Source organism: Lineus longissimus, chromosome 6 (genome assembly GCF_910592395.1).
Source record: "Lineus longissimus chromosome 6, tnLinLong1.2, whole genome shotgun sequence".
In the NCBI taxonomy this organism is placed as follows: Eukaryota; Metazoa; Nemertea; class Pilidiophora; order Heteronemertea; family Lineidae; genus Lineus; species Lineus longissimus.
Window position 1 is genome coordinate 13,488,721 of NC_088313.1, and position 15,971 is coordinate 13,504,691.

General features: G+C 41.9%; 1 protein-coding gene across 2 annotated transcripts; it reads right to left on the reverse strand.

Moving 5' to 3' along the window:
* Nucleotides 1-113: 113 nt before the first annotated feature.
* On the reverse strand, nucleotides 114-15,406 carry LOC135489684 (protein SERAC1-like). Of its 2 annotated transcripts, XM_064775165.1 has the most exons (16): nucleotides 15,305-15,406; nucleotides 14,871-14,995; nucleotides 14,158-14,328; nucleotides 13,871-13,921; nucleotides 13,626-13,754; nucleotides 12,554-12,675; nucleotides 11,962-12,087; nucleotides 11,298-11,411; nucleotides 10,559-10,721; nucleotides 7,459-7,609; nucleotides 6,115-6,262; nucleotides 5,119-5,219; nucleotides 4,523-4,620; nucleotides 2,600-2,782; nucleotides 1,832-1,975; nucleotides 114-1,404 (listed from the first exon to the last, which is right to left on the reverse strand). In XM_064775165.1, exons 2-16 carry the CDS (start codon nucleotides 14,929-14,931, stop codon nucleotides 1,202-1,204), a joined length of 1,965 nt encoding a protein of 654 aa, XP_064631235.1. In that variant the 5' UTR covers nucleotides 14,932-14,995; nucleotides 15,305-15,406; the 3' UTR covers nucleotides 114-1,201. The 2 variants fall into 2 exon arrangements, with proteins under 2 accessions (XP_064631235.1, XP_064631236.1); XM_064775166.1 differs by lacking the exons at nucleotides 14,871-14,995; nucleotides 15,305-15,406 and having other exon boundaries at nucleotides 13,626-13,731; nucleotides 14,158-14,837.
* Nucleotides 15,407-15,971: the final 565 nt, after the last annotated feature.

Genomic DNA, 15,971 nt, shown 5'->3' on the forward strand with positions numbered 1-15,971 from the left:
CAGTTTCAATTATCTATGAAAAGATGCCTTAATGACTATCGATGCAATCAACAACCACTTGGATGAGATATATCCGTTTCAAAATATGAAGAACAACAAAGTCTATTTGAAATACAACAATATATAATTTACCCAATATTTACAGTAACAGTATTTATTTTTACAATTGCTTTCGCATGCCCCCATACTAGTCGCTATTGACATGTACATTTCATATTTACAATAAAACATGGATTAGCAAAGGCCCATGTCTGGGCAACTACGCCTCCTTTGATGATGACGATGATGATGATATTACCGAGTAAGACAGATTACTGTACATGTACAGCATGCTATAAGAAGATATTAACAGTATAAACCATTTCAAGAATGGGCAACAATTTCATTTCAATAACAAATCAATCACATTTGTCATATTTTGTGGCAATCATCCAATCACCACTCCCTTTGATTTGCATGAATCACATGAACACAAAATGTAATCTAAGCCAACAAAAATTCCCAACATGTCTGAACACATAATATGCTGGTGAAAACTTTAGTGGAGCCTCAGAGCCTGGTGGTTAACATTGCTGGCTATCATACAACAGGCCCCAGGTTTGAACCAAGGACTATTTCTCGGTGCATCGGCTTGGCTTTCAAGAAACTAAAATTCCTGGCTCTTAACAACAAGATTGGGGCTCAATAAGAGATAAATTAATGAGCGTCCGTCAGAGGAGACTAAAAAAGCTGTGGTCCTTTGTACCTGATTGTCTATGCCAGGGCAAGTAAAAGTTCACTTGTGTGAAATGTGGAATTTTGTCTGTGAAAAGTGGAATTTTGTCTATGCCAGGGCAAGTAAAAGTTAGTGGACAGTACATGTAGCCTATAACTGTATTTCATATGCATAATCTGCAGATCACCTGCACAAACATTGAAGTAATGATAATAGTGAGTTTTTCAATAGCGCTTCACTGTATTATTTACTGTCTCAAAGCGCTTTACAAATGTACAATCGCAAACATTATTACCCAGCCGATCCAGAAAACTTTCTGGAGGACCAAAGGCAGCCACAATCTAGTGCACGCAAGGACATTTCAGGCCAGTTCAGAGTTACGAAGAGGCACTGGCCGGGTATCGAACCCGGGACCTCTTGATCACAAGGCCGACGCTGAACCGCTGTGCCACCGCGCTCCACGTAATCTCATATGACACCAACAGTCTACTTCATGTTATACTCTGGTAAAATGTACTCGCCGTCTTGTCCAGGGACATTAGCCTGTAAGATATGCGTGATCCGATTCTGCGGGATACAGTCGAGGAGGAACTCTAGAGTCTGTTGATAGAGGGCAGCACACTTGTCCTGTGGCTTACACACGTTCAGGTGGTTCATTTCAAGGTTGAAGTGTTTTCCTAACTTTGGATCTGTAAAAAAAGAATAAATTAGGAATAATTTTGATGACCAAATGATTAAAAAGTTCTTCAATTACACCTAAATTTGTGGCATAATAAACACATGAACATATGACCTATATATGGAAAAGGAAAAGAATAGCCTAAAACCATGAGGCCCCAAGAGTGACACTGATTGGCCACTGCCGGGAGCAGATGCAGATTTGTTCACCAATTAATGTTTTGTATAAAACCGACACCCAACTCTCGTGTTATGTTGTGTCTACATTTTGGTTCTATAAGTCCCGATAGGTGACCAGTGTGTAGCCACTATTGACTCATTCTGAGGCAGACTCAGTAATGTAGATGTAATGCACGAGTCTGCACATGACAGACTAGGAAAAGAATGGTTAATATAACACATGTGAGGCTGATGTATCAACATAATTAACACACTTACCACTAGATTCTGGAGGCACTATCAATAACTTGAGATTCAGACCAACATCCATTTTCTGCGTTTCACCAAAACTCAGGATTGGAATGTCATACCTCGAGACGACATATTTGAACTGTTCATGAAGCTCATGCAGCATATTGGAACCTGAAAATAAGGGTCGGGGAAATGATAACTGGAGAAGGCATAATAAGGAGCCACCCACAAAGTATGTACGCACTAAACCAACGTTTTTCGGACCTCCTCCCTGTGTACGCACCTTGGATGTACATTTGTAAAGCAATTGTAGAGCAGTGGACGCAATCCAAAGATCTGTGGTTTGAATCCCAGTCAAGGCAACTTGATTTTTCTGTACTTCATTCTTGTACAGATGATACATATGTAATAGAGTAAAACCTCTCTGTTAAGGACCCCCCCCCCCCCCCCCCCGACTGATAAAGCTGTCTATAACTGAGAGGTGTCCTGATTACAGAGGTCAATTTCAATGAAAATAACCAATTTCTGAACCAAATAGCGTCCTTTATGAAGAGAGTGTCTGCTAAAGTGGGTTCCACTTTCGACCATTTTAGTAATAGTGTTCCGGCTGAAGAGTAGTCTGCCTTTTCTCCATTCTCTCTTTGTGCCCCGCCCTTTTTCACAAGTTGCTAATGCTTTTCCTTAAAGCAGGGTGCTGCACACTGCCTTTTTAGGCTGTACCCTTTTCTGTCCTGCCTTTTGAAACTTCCAACTAAAACACAAAGTTTGCCTCACAACTCATAGTCAATACTTTACCTTGGCTGAGCTCCTTGACTTCTATGGAAGGATTCAGGACTAGTTTTGCTTGGGTTGTTATGGCCGCCAGTGGTGTACCATAGTGTGGAGTGCTATAGAAAACCACCCCTAAAGTTCGACTGATCAGTTGCTTCATTTCAGGATTCTGCCTCGCATCCGCCAGCATCTGCTTGATGAGAAGACCTGAAAATAAAAATAAATGGAGAATGCCTGAAATTTAGATGAAGAGGGAAAGCTATTCGAATGCGATGTCACTTTGTCTTCTTCTTCAGTGATCGCTCTGCAAATTGAGGGTTTTTTCTCCAGAGAGTATTCCTCCTCCAAGGCTGGATGAGCGTTTTTACATGCCACTATGGTTAGGCGCCAATTGGGTTTATTGGCCAAGTGATTCTGTCTTGGGTCAGAGGTAGAGTCCAGAGCCCACGCACGCTACTCATGTTTCTCACTTATTGGTTCTTTTGCTTGCCTTGGCATAAACACCAGATATGAAATGGCCAGGGCCATTGTGCTCACCTCACGTGGAGGAAAGATGGATAAAGAGCATGGTATTGTGTCATGTAGTGTTAGGTTTGATGTAGGTCCAAGCAATTACAATTTCCCCAAAATGGCCAATTTACAGTACATTCGACCTCTGTGACCTTGAAAAGTAGGTCAAATCAAAGAAGACCCGGGTGACACATTGAATGGTTGTTAGAATTAGATGTACCTATGATATAAAATTGGTGCCAATCGGGCAAGTCATTACTAGGAATAATGGCATTTTGAAGAATTTAGGATTTGGCCCCCTCCCTGGAGGCCAAACGACAAATCAGATCGCACCAAACTTCAGTACCTGAGATCATCTGACCAAGGGGTACATGTGTACTTAATTTGTGATCAATAGTCATTGCAGTTAAGAAACGTGCCAAGGTTACAGCCTGACGGCGAATTTACGCCATTTGACCTCTGTGACCTTGACAAGAAGGTCAAATTAAAAACCTGTGTGACATATACTGTATGGTGGTTAGATGTACCCATGATATCGAATTGGTGGCAATCGGGCAAGAAGTTAAGGAATAATCACATTTTTAAGGTTTTTGGATTTTGCCCCCTGGTGGTCAAGTGGTGAATCATATTGGACCAAACTTCGGTCCCTGAGATCACCTGACTAAGGGGTGAATGTGTACCAAATTTGGTATCAATAGTCATTGCAGTTTAGAAACGTGCCATCGTTACATCCTAACGGCCAATTTACACCATTTGACCTCTTGTGACCTTGAAAAGGAGGTCAAATCAAAAACCCGGAGGATATATGATGCACCTTTGCTAGAAGTACCTACCATATTTTTTTCAAAACTTCCAGACTACTATTAAGGGAGATATTGCATATTTTCACTTTTATCGTTTGGCCCCCTGGTGGCCAAACTATGAAACGAATCGGACCGAAACTTGGTCTCCAAGGTGTCATTGCATAAGGGTACATGTGTACCAAGTTTCAACGCAATAGCTCTAACAGTTACGAAACGTGCCCTGCTAACGGACGACGACGACGACGACGACGACGACGACGACGACGACGACGACGACGACGACGACGGACGACGGACGCCACGGTATGGGATAAGCTCACCTCTGCTAAGAGGTGAGCTAAAAAGGAACCTCAGCATTACGTCTCATTCAAAGGACTGCGAAGGACAGGGAATTTCGTTCCTTGAAAGCCACACCTGTAGAAGTACAAGCCTGGTTCTCCCCGGGATCCAAACCGGCCCTAGTGTAAGGTAGCAGGTATGGAGATCTTTAATCTATACATGTACTTGGTGGTGGCCAACAGTGTGAACCACTTGGCCATGAAGCTCCTCACTCAATGGTCCAAGATCAGCCAAGGGGTGTTTGTAGGAGACATGAAGACACGATTGCTTGTACCAGCCGTGTAGTTCCACATACCTCCCATGGAATGTCCGACCCATATCACAGGCCTGTCACCAACTCCTGCCTGGACTAACTTCTTCAACATTTCCTTTCCACGAACTGACAAGGAACGCCTGGAAACAGAATGGCAGGAGGGGACTATGTAAGTGTGTCTTGAAAATTCTGTTGAAAGAATCTATTGTTATGGTCTTTGATTTGCTCACAATTACATTCACATGATGGAGAAATATCTTCACATTTTGGCTACAGTCACGTTGTAACCAGAGTGGAGATTCAAGTTAATATACCGGATACGGGCCGCATTAGACTCACAGGAATTCTTGTGGCTGGTCAAAATTAAGGGGCCCATCAAACCTTTGAGTTTGACTAGTCACAATGGATTCTGGCAAGTCTACATGTTTTGTCAACATTCGGCAACCGCTAAACTAAACCGGTATCCCTATTTTGCTTTGATTCACCACACTACTAAACATGGTTCACAGGTTTAAATGTAAAGCAGAGTTATTTCTTACATGTATTTTCATATCTTGAAATCTTCTGATCTGTTTACTTTGTTGTTAAATGCTAATCAAATAATTCTACACAAGGCCAAATTTTAAAAGGTCACCTACTTTTCACTTTCAAATGGACATTTTGGTGCCCATTCACTGAGCTGAGTTTCATATTCCACGGCCAAGATTCGAACATTTGGACAGTCCATGGCCAACCAGTCCTGAAAGAAAGACAATAGGTAAACCAATACTTAATATAGCTACTAAAATGGCAGGAAGAAATTGCTCAGTTTCCCATACTGTACACATAGTGTCCTGCATGTACTTCCTATAATATTACAGCATGTCTCAAAACAACAGAAAATATATGTATGTGTAAATTTCAATACAACATTCTATTTTCACTGCAAAATTGCGTACTGGCCTTTGTTAGTGTTACAATGTACGATGGGAAATTTCACAAAGCCCACAAAATACAAAATCCCAGGAAACAGTCTGCATGCATGGAACGGGCAGAGCATAGTTATGTGTATAGCCTTTTGCTTTGGTCTGCTTGGAGAGTGGGACAGCTAACTTGCATACATTATCGATCAATACAAAGGGCAGACGATACATGAAAGAAAAACACATAGAATGAGAGAAGCTTGGATATCCCCGAGTTCTGATAAATTGCACAGATTAAAGGGCCCACCTCGAATACACCAGATTCAGATACAAAGTTTCTTGGCAAGCTGGGAATTGATTCTCCAGGGTGAATTTGTGTAACAGCATCAAATAGGTACAGTACATGTAGAACCTCTCTATTAAGGACACCCTTGGGAATGACAAGTGCTGTCATTAATGGAGGTGTCCTGATAAGAGAGGTCAAATTGAATGGAAACAACTAATTTGGGACCAAAGCTAGTGTCCTTGATAGAGAGGTTGTCCTAGGTAGGTGTCCGCTAAGGGAGGTTCCACTGTACTACGTAGTTACTAAACAAAGGAGAAAGAATGTTACTAAATCTATTTAAAATCTGGTTTGTTGTATTTTACAACACAAAGTTGGGACGTGTCAAGTGATTATTTGGGACTGCAGAAATCATCGACATAGAATATCAGTTTTTTTGAACAGCATACCTTTGGCCAGCATAAGGATTGCTTCTCACTGCCATTATCGCTTTCCTGTGTTTGTTTACTGTCAGAACCCACATCTTGCTGCCTCCACGTCTTGAAGGCACCTCCAAGTAAACCATGGACAAACACAATGTCTGCATACACAGGCTCACTAGAAAATAACGTACACCGTACGTAAACCTTTTCATCGAATTATTTTTACAACTTAATACAAGTAAGGTAAAGTGGTACAATTATAGCCACAGTACAATTGTAGCTGTTACGATTGGGAAAAAGCTGGTAGAAGACATAATTGAAGCTAGGCTTTCCTGGGTCTTTATAAGATCCGTCAAATTCGACGGTTCCTCAGTCCTGACTCAACCACCACTCTTGTTCATGCCTTTGTCACTTCTCACATTGATTATTGTAATTCCCTTCTATATGGCATTTCTACACATCAACTCTCCAGACTGCAGCGTGCACTTAATGCTGCAGCTCGCGTTGTGTGTCTGGTGCCGTGGTTTGATCGTATCACACCGGTTTTCATGCGACTCCATTGGCTTCCCTATTAATACAGGATTGTTTTCAAAGTGCTTTTATTTACACATAAGGCAATACATGGAGTCACACCTGCGTACCTGTGTGATATGGTCAGACTGAGGCACCATTCCACCTACCATCTCCGCTCTGTTATTGCTCCAACTTTGGTGGTCCCTCGCACTAAGTGCAAAACCTTTGGTGACCGTTCTTTTTACAAGTCATCACCGGTTCTATGGAACCAGCTACCTTCCAACATCAGGCTTGCTGGTTCCATGGACATTTTCAAAACTCTCCTGAAACAACATCTTTTCAGGGAGTGTTTTGCTTTGTAAAGCGCCTGAGAATTTAAGTTTTTCTTTTAATTCAGGCGCTATAGAAATTCTTATATTCATTCAATCATTCATAATCATTGAACCACTTTACATGAACCTCACCTGAAGTTAATGGAGTTGGCCAAACTGAATTGTGAGAGAATCTGGCTAGGGCTCTTTGTCATTGAAGGGACAATATAGGCAGCAGCTGGACAGGCAAGATAAAGTTACACAAAGCCGCATATAGGGGGTCTCTCACATCTCACAGTATGTCGAAATGATTCGCGCTTGTACGAGGGATATATTTAGTGCTAAGTCTGACATGACCAAGGGCTGTTACTTTGTATACAAGTCACTTGAAGATGGCCAAATTAGCCCCTCTCCTCCTGCCTATAGTCCACCTTTAAGCGACTCTCTCTACAAGATTCAGGCTCTTAGGGGGAGGGGGGGTTTACCGTATAGGGTCGCTTGCCTCTTTGACACGATGATTCAATAACGTAGAGAAGTTCTACCGTACCTGGATCTGTACTGTGGATGATACAAGTAAACCCCATCTTCATATTTTCTACGGCCGAAATCCCTGTCTAAGTTTGCCAGTGCTCGGGCTGCTTCTGATGAGAGATTTAAATCATCTGACGACAGCCAGGAATGCAGGAGACCAACCCAACCTGAGGAGGAAATAAACTAGAAATATATAACGCAATTGGGGCAAATTGCGAATGTATGCCCCCGCTCTGGTGTGTTCGGTGTGTTAATATGTTCATTGCGCACGTTATTTAGCCTATAAATATGAAATTTTGGCTATAAGCGCACCTCGAATATAAGCGCAGTGCGCTTATAAGCGCATAAATACGATAATATCTTCTCTGTGGCTGTTTATGAAATTTTGTGGAGGCTCTCAAATAACATCCACAATAATATGGCTGTTGACTGGGCTAGTTGGTCTGACAATAGACATGCACGTGAACAGCAGAGGTTGGTTTTCCCATTTACTCACTACAGAGGTGAAGCGTGGTCTATACTATTTTCGCCGTTGTCATCTCCTTGATCTTTTAAGTTTTTGCCGTTTCCAAGGCGATTGCCTGCTAGCAATTTACACAGAAGATCAGTGGGCAAGGTGTTGACCCTGTTACTGGAACAGCATCAATTATGTGATCACCTGGAATCAGTCACAGAATATCTGGTACTCAGGAAGTTAAAGACTAGTCACTGCCGGGTAGCTAGTGCAATCTGCTAGAATCAGTCACAGAATATCCATTGCTTACATGCTAATGAATAACAACTGTCAGGCTATTTATCCCTTCTCCTGGTGTCAGTCACAGAATATCCAATGCTCGGATATCAATGAATAGGAATTGCGTGTAGACATGCGTGGCTATTTATCTCATCTCTTATCTTATCTCATCTCAGCAAAAATCTAAGATGGCGGCTGGAGGCCATTTTGGATTCTGGAATGCGCCCAAAATCGATAGAGAAACTCCCCTACTGAAAACCATTACACCACAAAAGTTTGAAGTGTGTCAAACCTCTAGTTCTTCAGTTAACAATCGGAATACCAAAATCTAAGTTGGCTGCTGGCAGCCATATTGGATTTTGGAACACGCCCAAAATTGATAGAGAGCATCCCCTGAATGACCATTGCACCACAAAAGTTTGAAGTGTGTCAAACCTCTAGTTCTTCAGTTAACAATCGGAATACCAAAATCTAAGTTGGCTGCTGGCAGCCATATTGAATTTTGGGTCAGGCCCAAAATCGACAGGGAACCTCCCCTACACAACCTCATCACACCACATAAGTTTCAGGTCTGTCACTCACTTGGTTCTTGAGTTACAGGTCGGAATGCGAAAAACCAAGTCGGGCCTGGCAGCCATCTTGGATTTCAGATCGGGCCCAAAATGGATAGGGAACCTCCCCTACACTAGGTAATAACACCACATAAGTTTCAGGTCTGTCACTCACTCGGTTTTTAATTTACGGGGCGGAATACAAATCACCAAGTCCGGGACCTGGTGGCCATCTTTGATTTCGGGTCTGGCCCAAAATCGATAGGGAACCTCCCCTACCATAGACCATTACACCACAAAAGTTTGAAGACTGTTGGACCTCCGGTTCTCCAGTTAACGAGCGGAATGCGAAAATCTAAGATGGTGGCTGGCGGCCATCTTTGATTTCGGGTCGGGCCCAAAATCGATAGGGAACCTCCCCTACCATAGACCATTACGCCACAAAAGTTTGAAGACTGTTGGACCTCCGGTTCTCCAGTTAACGAGCGGAATGCGAAAATCTAAGATGGTGGCTGGCGGCCATCTTTGATTTCAGGTCGGGCCCAACATCGATAGGGAACCTCCCCTACCATGGACCATTACGCCACAAAAGTTTGAAGACTGTTGGACCTCCGGTTCTCCAGTTAACGAGCGGAATGCGAAAATCTAAGATGATGGCTGGCGGCCATCTTTAATTTCGGGTCGGGCCCAAAATCGAGAGGGAACCTCCCCTACCATAGACCATCACGCCACAAAAGTTTGAAGACTGTTGGACCTCCGGTTCTCTAGTTAACGAGCGGAATGCGAAAATCTAAGATGGTGGCTGGCGGCCATCTTTGATTTCGGTTCGGGCCCAAAATCGATAGGGAACCTCCCCTACCATAGACCATCACACCACAAAAGTTTGAAGACTGTTGGACATCTGGTTCTCTAGTTAACGAGCGGAATGCGAAAATCTAAGATGGCGGCTGGCGGCCATATTGGATTTTGGAACGCGACAAAAAACAATAGGGACCCTTTGACACACTAGGCCTACACCCCCTAAAAATTTCAAGTCAGCCGAGCAAGGGGTTCTTGAGTTATAGTCTTGAATTCAGTGCGGCGGACGCGGCCGGAAACCACCTGAGAACATAATGCCCCCACTTTAGCGGGGGCATAATAATAGGATAAGACACAGAAAAAATAACACTGGAAAGGTCCATCTATTCACCAGATTTGAATTTACTGGAGATTGTCTACAATTTCACAATTGTCACAATGCCAATGGCTTCTTTACGTCTGATCTCGCAACTTGTCAGAGTGGACTCGGGACATCAGGCAACAAAAGAGTCCAGCCATTCACTTTCGAGGTTGTTGCCATTTTCATTGTTTTTTATAAAGAACCAATGTGTATCGCTTGTGTCTTCTTCTTCTTCAAGCTCACTACTTTACACAGTCAGCGCTGTTTATTGGATGTACCACACACAACTGTCTCCTAATAATAATAATAATCTCTTTTATAGCGCTATTCCATGGACAGAGTCCTTGCTCACAGCGCTCCCTCTCCAAATACAGCTGATCCTGAACGTCGACACCATTTGGCAAGATTACTTGTCTGAGGACTTCGTACAGTGGGCAGTCTTACAGCGCATGGCTCATTGTCACTGGTCCCATGTTGCAAGAACACTGGACGGATCCCTAGTGTGTAGGTTAATGCACAAAGTATATGTTTCATGGTTTGTAGTTTCCGATTAGATTCTTAGACAAGTTTTTGGCAGTGCACGCAATACAGGAGAAGAATAAACCTCATCAATTACTATATAAACTTGTCTAGAAAAATAGACTGAAAACATAATAATCTGAATTTTACTTACCACTTGAAAATATATCAGCATGTAGACTCTCATGTAGACTGATGTTGGCAATGATTTGTGCTATATGTCTCTGGATGTTCAGGCTATCACTTTGATCTTTTGCTATTTGCTGCATGAGCTGAAGCCCACCCTGCCTGACAAACCTCATGCAGTGGGACGGCACCTGTAAGGAACTGACACCTTGTCATACCGACTAATTTCCTCACAAGTAGCAAAAATAGATGTAAAAGCGAGCCCATTTTGGTATTTGTACATGCAGTGCCATCAACAGGCCAGATTGGAAACTACTAATCCAGAAGAGGCGAAGATTTCAGCCAGATTTAGATCAAAATCAGCCTTGATTAAATTCTATATATTTAAGAATCTTCTCCAGGTTAACCTAATTTTTTGCTCCCCTTACAGTCACAAGTTTTTGCTGGTAGAACAGCATCATTTGAAAACTGCTTCAATAAGGACTCCCTGGGACTTGGCAGAAATAACCTGTTGTTATGTTGGCAATGACAATGAGGAGGTCACCCACTGCCAAGGTAGTTCTCATCACAGCCAACCTCTTTGAAACTTATCTCACTTCCTCCTACCAAGGGGCCAAGCACAAGAGGTCTCTCTTACAGCCTCAAAGTGTATTTGACCAATGCTCTTCAGCTGCCCCCGCTACCCATACAATAAAATAATATCTGTGTTTTCGGTGTTCAATTTCTTTCTCATTGTACATGTCGTTATTGATGTGCCTGGCACTTACCATAGAATGTTTGAGTAAAGCTTGAAGACAGAACAAGTTAACTTTCTCATCAGGGACTGGGCTCAAGCTCTGAGCAAAGCTTAATCCATTCCCACCAAAGCACCATAGCCCTCCCTGAAAAAGATGAGAAATATCACAAACTCATGCTAGTCAAATACATAAACTACCTGACCTCAATTCACTTCCTTATAGAATGTCCACATTCAGTGGAACCTCCCTCGTGGCCACCTCTCTATTTAGGACACTTGCTTTGGTCAAAAAGTGGTAGTTTTCATTCAATCTGACCTCCCTAATCAGGACACTTTTCTAAGGACAGCACCAATCAGTGCTGAGGCTACATCAGTACGTGTATCACAGCAATTTCGAGAATGTAACATCATCATGTAGGCAAAATGTTTCTCAAACTTTGGCGATTAAACCTGGAGATTTGAGTCTACAACACTAACAGCCTACATACATATTACCCCCACCCCACCCTCCCAAAGTTGCCCACTATTAGCACTAAGGTACTGGCATCCTGTTTTATTTCCTCAAAACCCACACTGGTTCATCACAAGATATGCCAATGGGTACTCCCTGGATATCATGAGAACCTGATCCCTTGCAGCACTGCCCACAAAACGACATGTATAAGACCTCATATTGTGTCGATATTGAAGTTTACCCTTTCTTCAGCCATAGCAATCCGTCCCTCCTGGAGAGCATTGGATGTGAAATATGCTGTGCATTTATCAACTCCTGTTGTTGGCAAAGATGATAGCAACTGTCGGAACTCATCTTCTACAAATTCCTGAAATAATCAGATTGATAATTGTGAGCTTTTGAAAGAAAAAACCCCAGCTGTGTATTGACTGACACGGATACTCCAAGGTGAACTAGCAGGGCTCAGTTTTTTTATCAGAGATGCGCATTCACTTCCCCTTGGATGACATAGCATTTGACAACTTTGACGTGTTTACGATGTTACTTCAAACACCACGACGCATGCGTAAAGCTTACAGGGCATCATTTGCATTTGCCTCATGCACCCTGTCTCATATAATGTAATGTAACGTCACAGATTTATATAGCGCTCCTCAGTAATGAAACTATCAAAGCCCTGATGTCACATAGCATGGGCTGCTGTAAGAGAAAGACAGCGTGACAAGACATAAGACACTTTAGGACTGCCTACTCTCTGGTGACTCTTTTGCACATGGTCAAAACTGAGCTATAATAGCTTAGCAACTCAGCAATAGCTTCAAGTCTAAACTTACAGCACTGATCTTCTTTAACTTGGGAGGCGAGAGAAAGAACCTGGCATCAGCACCTTGAGATCTTGCCAGGCCCACCATGGTCCTCGTGTCCAAAGCCTGTGCTATCTCCTGATACTGCCAAACTGAAATAAGTGGTGGTTCAAAACAGACACCATACATGAACATTAGAACTTATTTAGTTGGAATCAACTGCAGTGTCTCAACAAATGATTATTTGCCTTTGCAGATCTGGTGCTCACATATGCTGAGGTCGACTTTCTAACAGCCAATCTTCGACCAGGGTATCTGCCAGAGGGGGGGATTCATCCCCCCCTAAAATAAATTAAGGGGGGATATCCCCCCTTAATTTTGAGCACTAAAGTTTGTTTTACTGTCAAATGAGGAATTTTCATGATTTGATATAAAATAAGAGCATTTGGGAGTCAATTGTAGCGGTTTTAGGGCCAAAAAACGTCTCAGGAGGGGTCATATACCCTTTTTAAGAAAAATTTTAGAAAAACCTTTTTTTTTTGCTCCCCTTCAAATTTAATCCTGGTGGAAACCCTGTCGACTAGTAGCAGTAGTGATAAGACTGGTTCAACACTTGACCACCAGCCAGGAAGCAGTGGCTTTGACAGTCCAATTACATTATCTCAATCCTATGACATTCTCTAGTCTTTCCATTCGATGTTTAAAGCGAATTTTGCACAAGGAGTACAATGGGAATGGCCAATGCCCTTATCGCGCCTCAAATTTTGTAATCAAAGAAATTCATGCATCTTCAAGTCACAGGCGAGTTTCTAAATGGAAGCCAATTGTAGGCCTTTAATATTGTCCATATAATCATCAGTTCGAATCAGGCAAACTGATCTGCACCAGATTTTTAAACACAAAACGAGGAGGTTCATTTTCTCGAGTGGTAAAACAGTAAAATGTAGGCTTAAGGACTGGTTGTACGAAATTCCCTTCAAATAGTGTTGGATCACATTTGTGTCATTCTTTATATTGCTGAGCTTAAACAGCATGAAAAGCACATAAAGTACAATACATAGGAAAGAGAGATCATAGAATATTGTATTTGTCCTACACTTACCATGCCATCCTTTTGCCTCGGCAAGTGCCTTGACTCCCAGTAGACGAACAGCATGTTCCTCAGACTGGGCAAGCTTCAGCAATGTCCAAGGGTTGTGACTGAATCTCTGAAACCAGGGAAACCACACTTCTGAAATAGAATGATTTTTTTGTTGTGACTATCAACCAAATTGAGATTGAGAATGGGTATACCTTTAGAGCAGTAATTGTAATCAAGCAAGAGCAAAAGATGGTCCAAACACTTACTTTTATCCTTTCTGCTTTTATCATACGTCACATTGGAATCAGGCGGAGGTTCTAAAAAAAAGAAGAACAAAATTGGTTATGTTTTGCTAGGAGGATGAGGTTAGTTATGTGATTCACATGTTTGTCTTCACGAAGAGATAGTTTCATAAATGGAACCCTAGATGATGAGGTATTAAAGTTGTGTGACCCACATATTTAGTTGTACAGTGGAAACTCCCTCAGCGGACACCTCTCCATTAGGGACACCTTGTTAGTATTAAGCAAATTACAACAACAACTCTTCTCACCATGTTTGGTTCCCTCAGGAAGATAGATATAAGGAAATGATTTTTTCCTCTTTTCAGCCTCCAGCACACTTCCTGTCACCTTGAAACCATGCTTAACATTGTTGTATTCTTGGAACAGCAAACCTCCTGTAATGCCAACTACTCCAAGGCTTGTGAAGAGGGCTAGTTTACCTGAAATCAAGAATTACAGAGGTACCAAATTCTTACAAGAGGGCATTCGAGGGCTCTTACACTACAGCAAAATCTGCTGACTTTCTAATTATTCCAAAACTAAGCTAGTGATCCACATTCAAAATCGAAGTATTTAAAAAATTTGAACAACATGAAAGAAATGTTATCAAAGACACAGAAGAATATCATAGGATTACGTTTTTTTTAATTTGAACAACATCAAACAAATTTTATCAAAGAGACAGAAGAAGGTCATAGCAAAGAAGACCCGAAAGCAGAAGATTTACATACATGTCACGGTGTCATTTACAGTAGGCCCCTAAATCATACATTCAGGTACCATAGCAATAGCGTCATGTCATGTACACTTTTGATCAGCTTGCTTTATAAAATGGTACACTTTTGTACCGGTTACACAGGTAATCACCGTAATGCTGCAAGTAGGCCTACTGCAAGTTTAATGTCCATGTACACAAATCAGTTTTTTAAGATTTTTGACCAGGGTATTCATTCAAAATTGTGTTTTAATGGATGAAACTTACCAGAATGATTCCTCAAAAACGTAACCCTTGGTCCAGAAGAGAAATTTCTTCTGGAAACCATTAAAATCAACCTGAATGCCAGCTTAGAAATAATGGCTCGACTTGTTGCAGGATCATTGAAACACCTGAAATGTACAGAATTTTAAATCTATTTAAAATGAAGCAAACTATTTATGTCTAGATATTCAGATTGAGTTGGCCATTGAACTTTGATTGATACCTGAAGTCTAGTTCATCAAAACTTGGCCTTGATACGGCTCAGATGATCATCTGGATCCATCACTTTTAGAAAAGTACTGAACTGTTACTGTCCATGAATCCGGTAATAGTGTGCATGCGGTTTTATTGTCGGACGGCGTGATCAAGGAAGTTTTTCGCCAGATCACTGTCACATTTACACAACTGATTTGATATTTTGTATCTTAAATACTTACTACAATATTTAGGTGAAAGATCAGAATGTAATTTGGTTGAATGATTGCATAAAACGAGAAAAATATCATGCAAAAATATATCTTGCAGACGCAATTTTTCTGTTGTTGTCGTGTCAGATTTGTACACAATTTTACTAATTCTCAGAAGGCCGCATAATCCTCTGGTCTTCGGTGGACGAAAGTCGTTGTGACAACTTATGCTCTCTAAAATTGATAGTGCTGGCCTCTGGTCCTCATTATGCCACACTCCACCAGCACATGTAATTGTGACTCCGTCTCCAAATTGATGGCCCACTGTAGCAAGACACTCAGAGGGAGTTCCTGCCAAGCTGGTACATCCTAAGCACAGGATGCAATGGACATTAATCAATCCCTTAATATGTAAAGAGCAATCTCTAGTGAACTCACACAACTGTCCTTCTGACATATATAGCCAGTACATTGGGGGATGAGTCCCCCAAACCCCCTCCCCCGTTCTCTGAAAGTGACAGGTTTTAGTCAGTACATTGGGGGGGAAGCCCCCCCCCATTGGACTCTAAAAATAGAATTCCTTGGAGACGCTGAACAATAAGGCCCCATAAAGAAATAGTCCCCACCCCGGTAGCTGTCTCATATCTGCTGACAGAAGCAGCTCTTTGTGGTGAGTTAATAATTGAATGCATGTCAT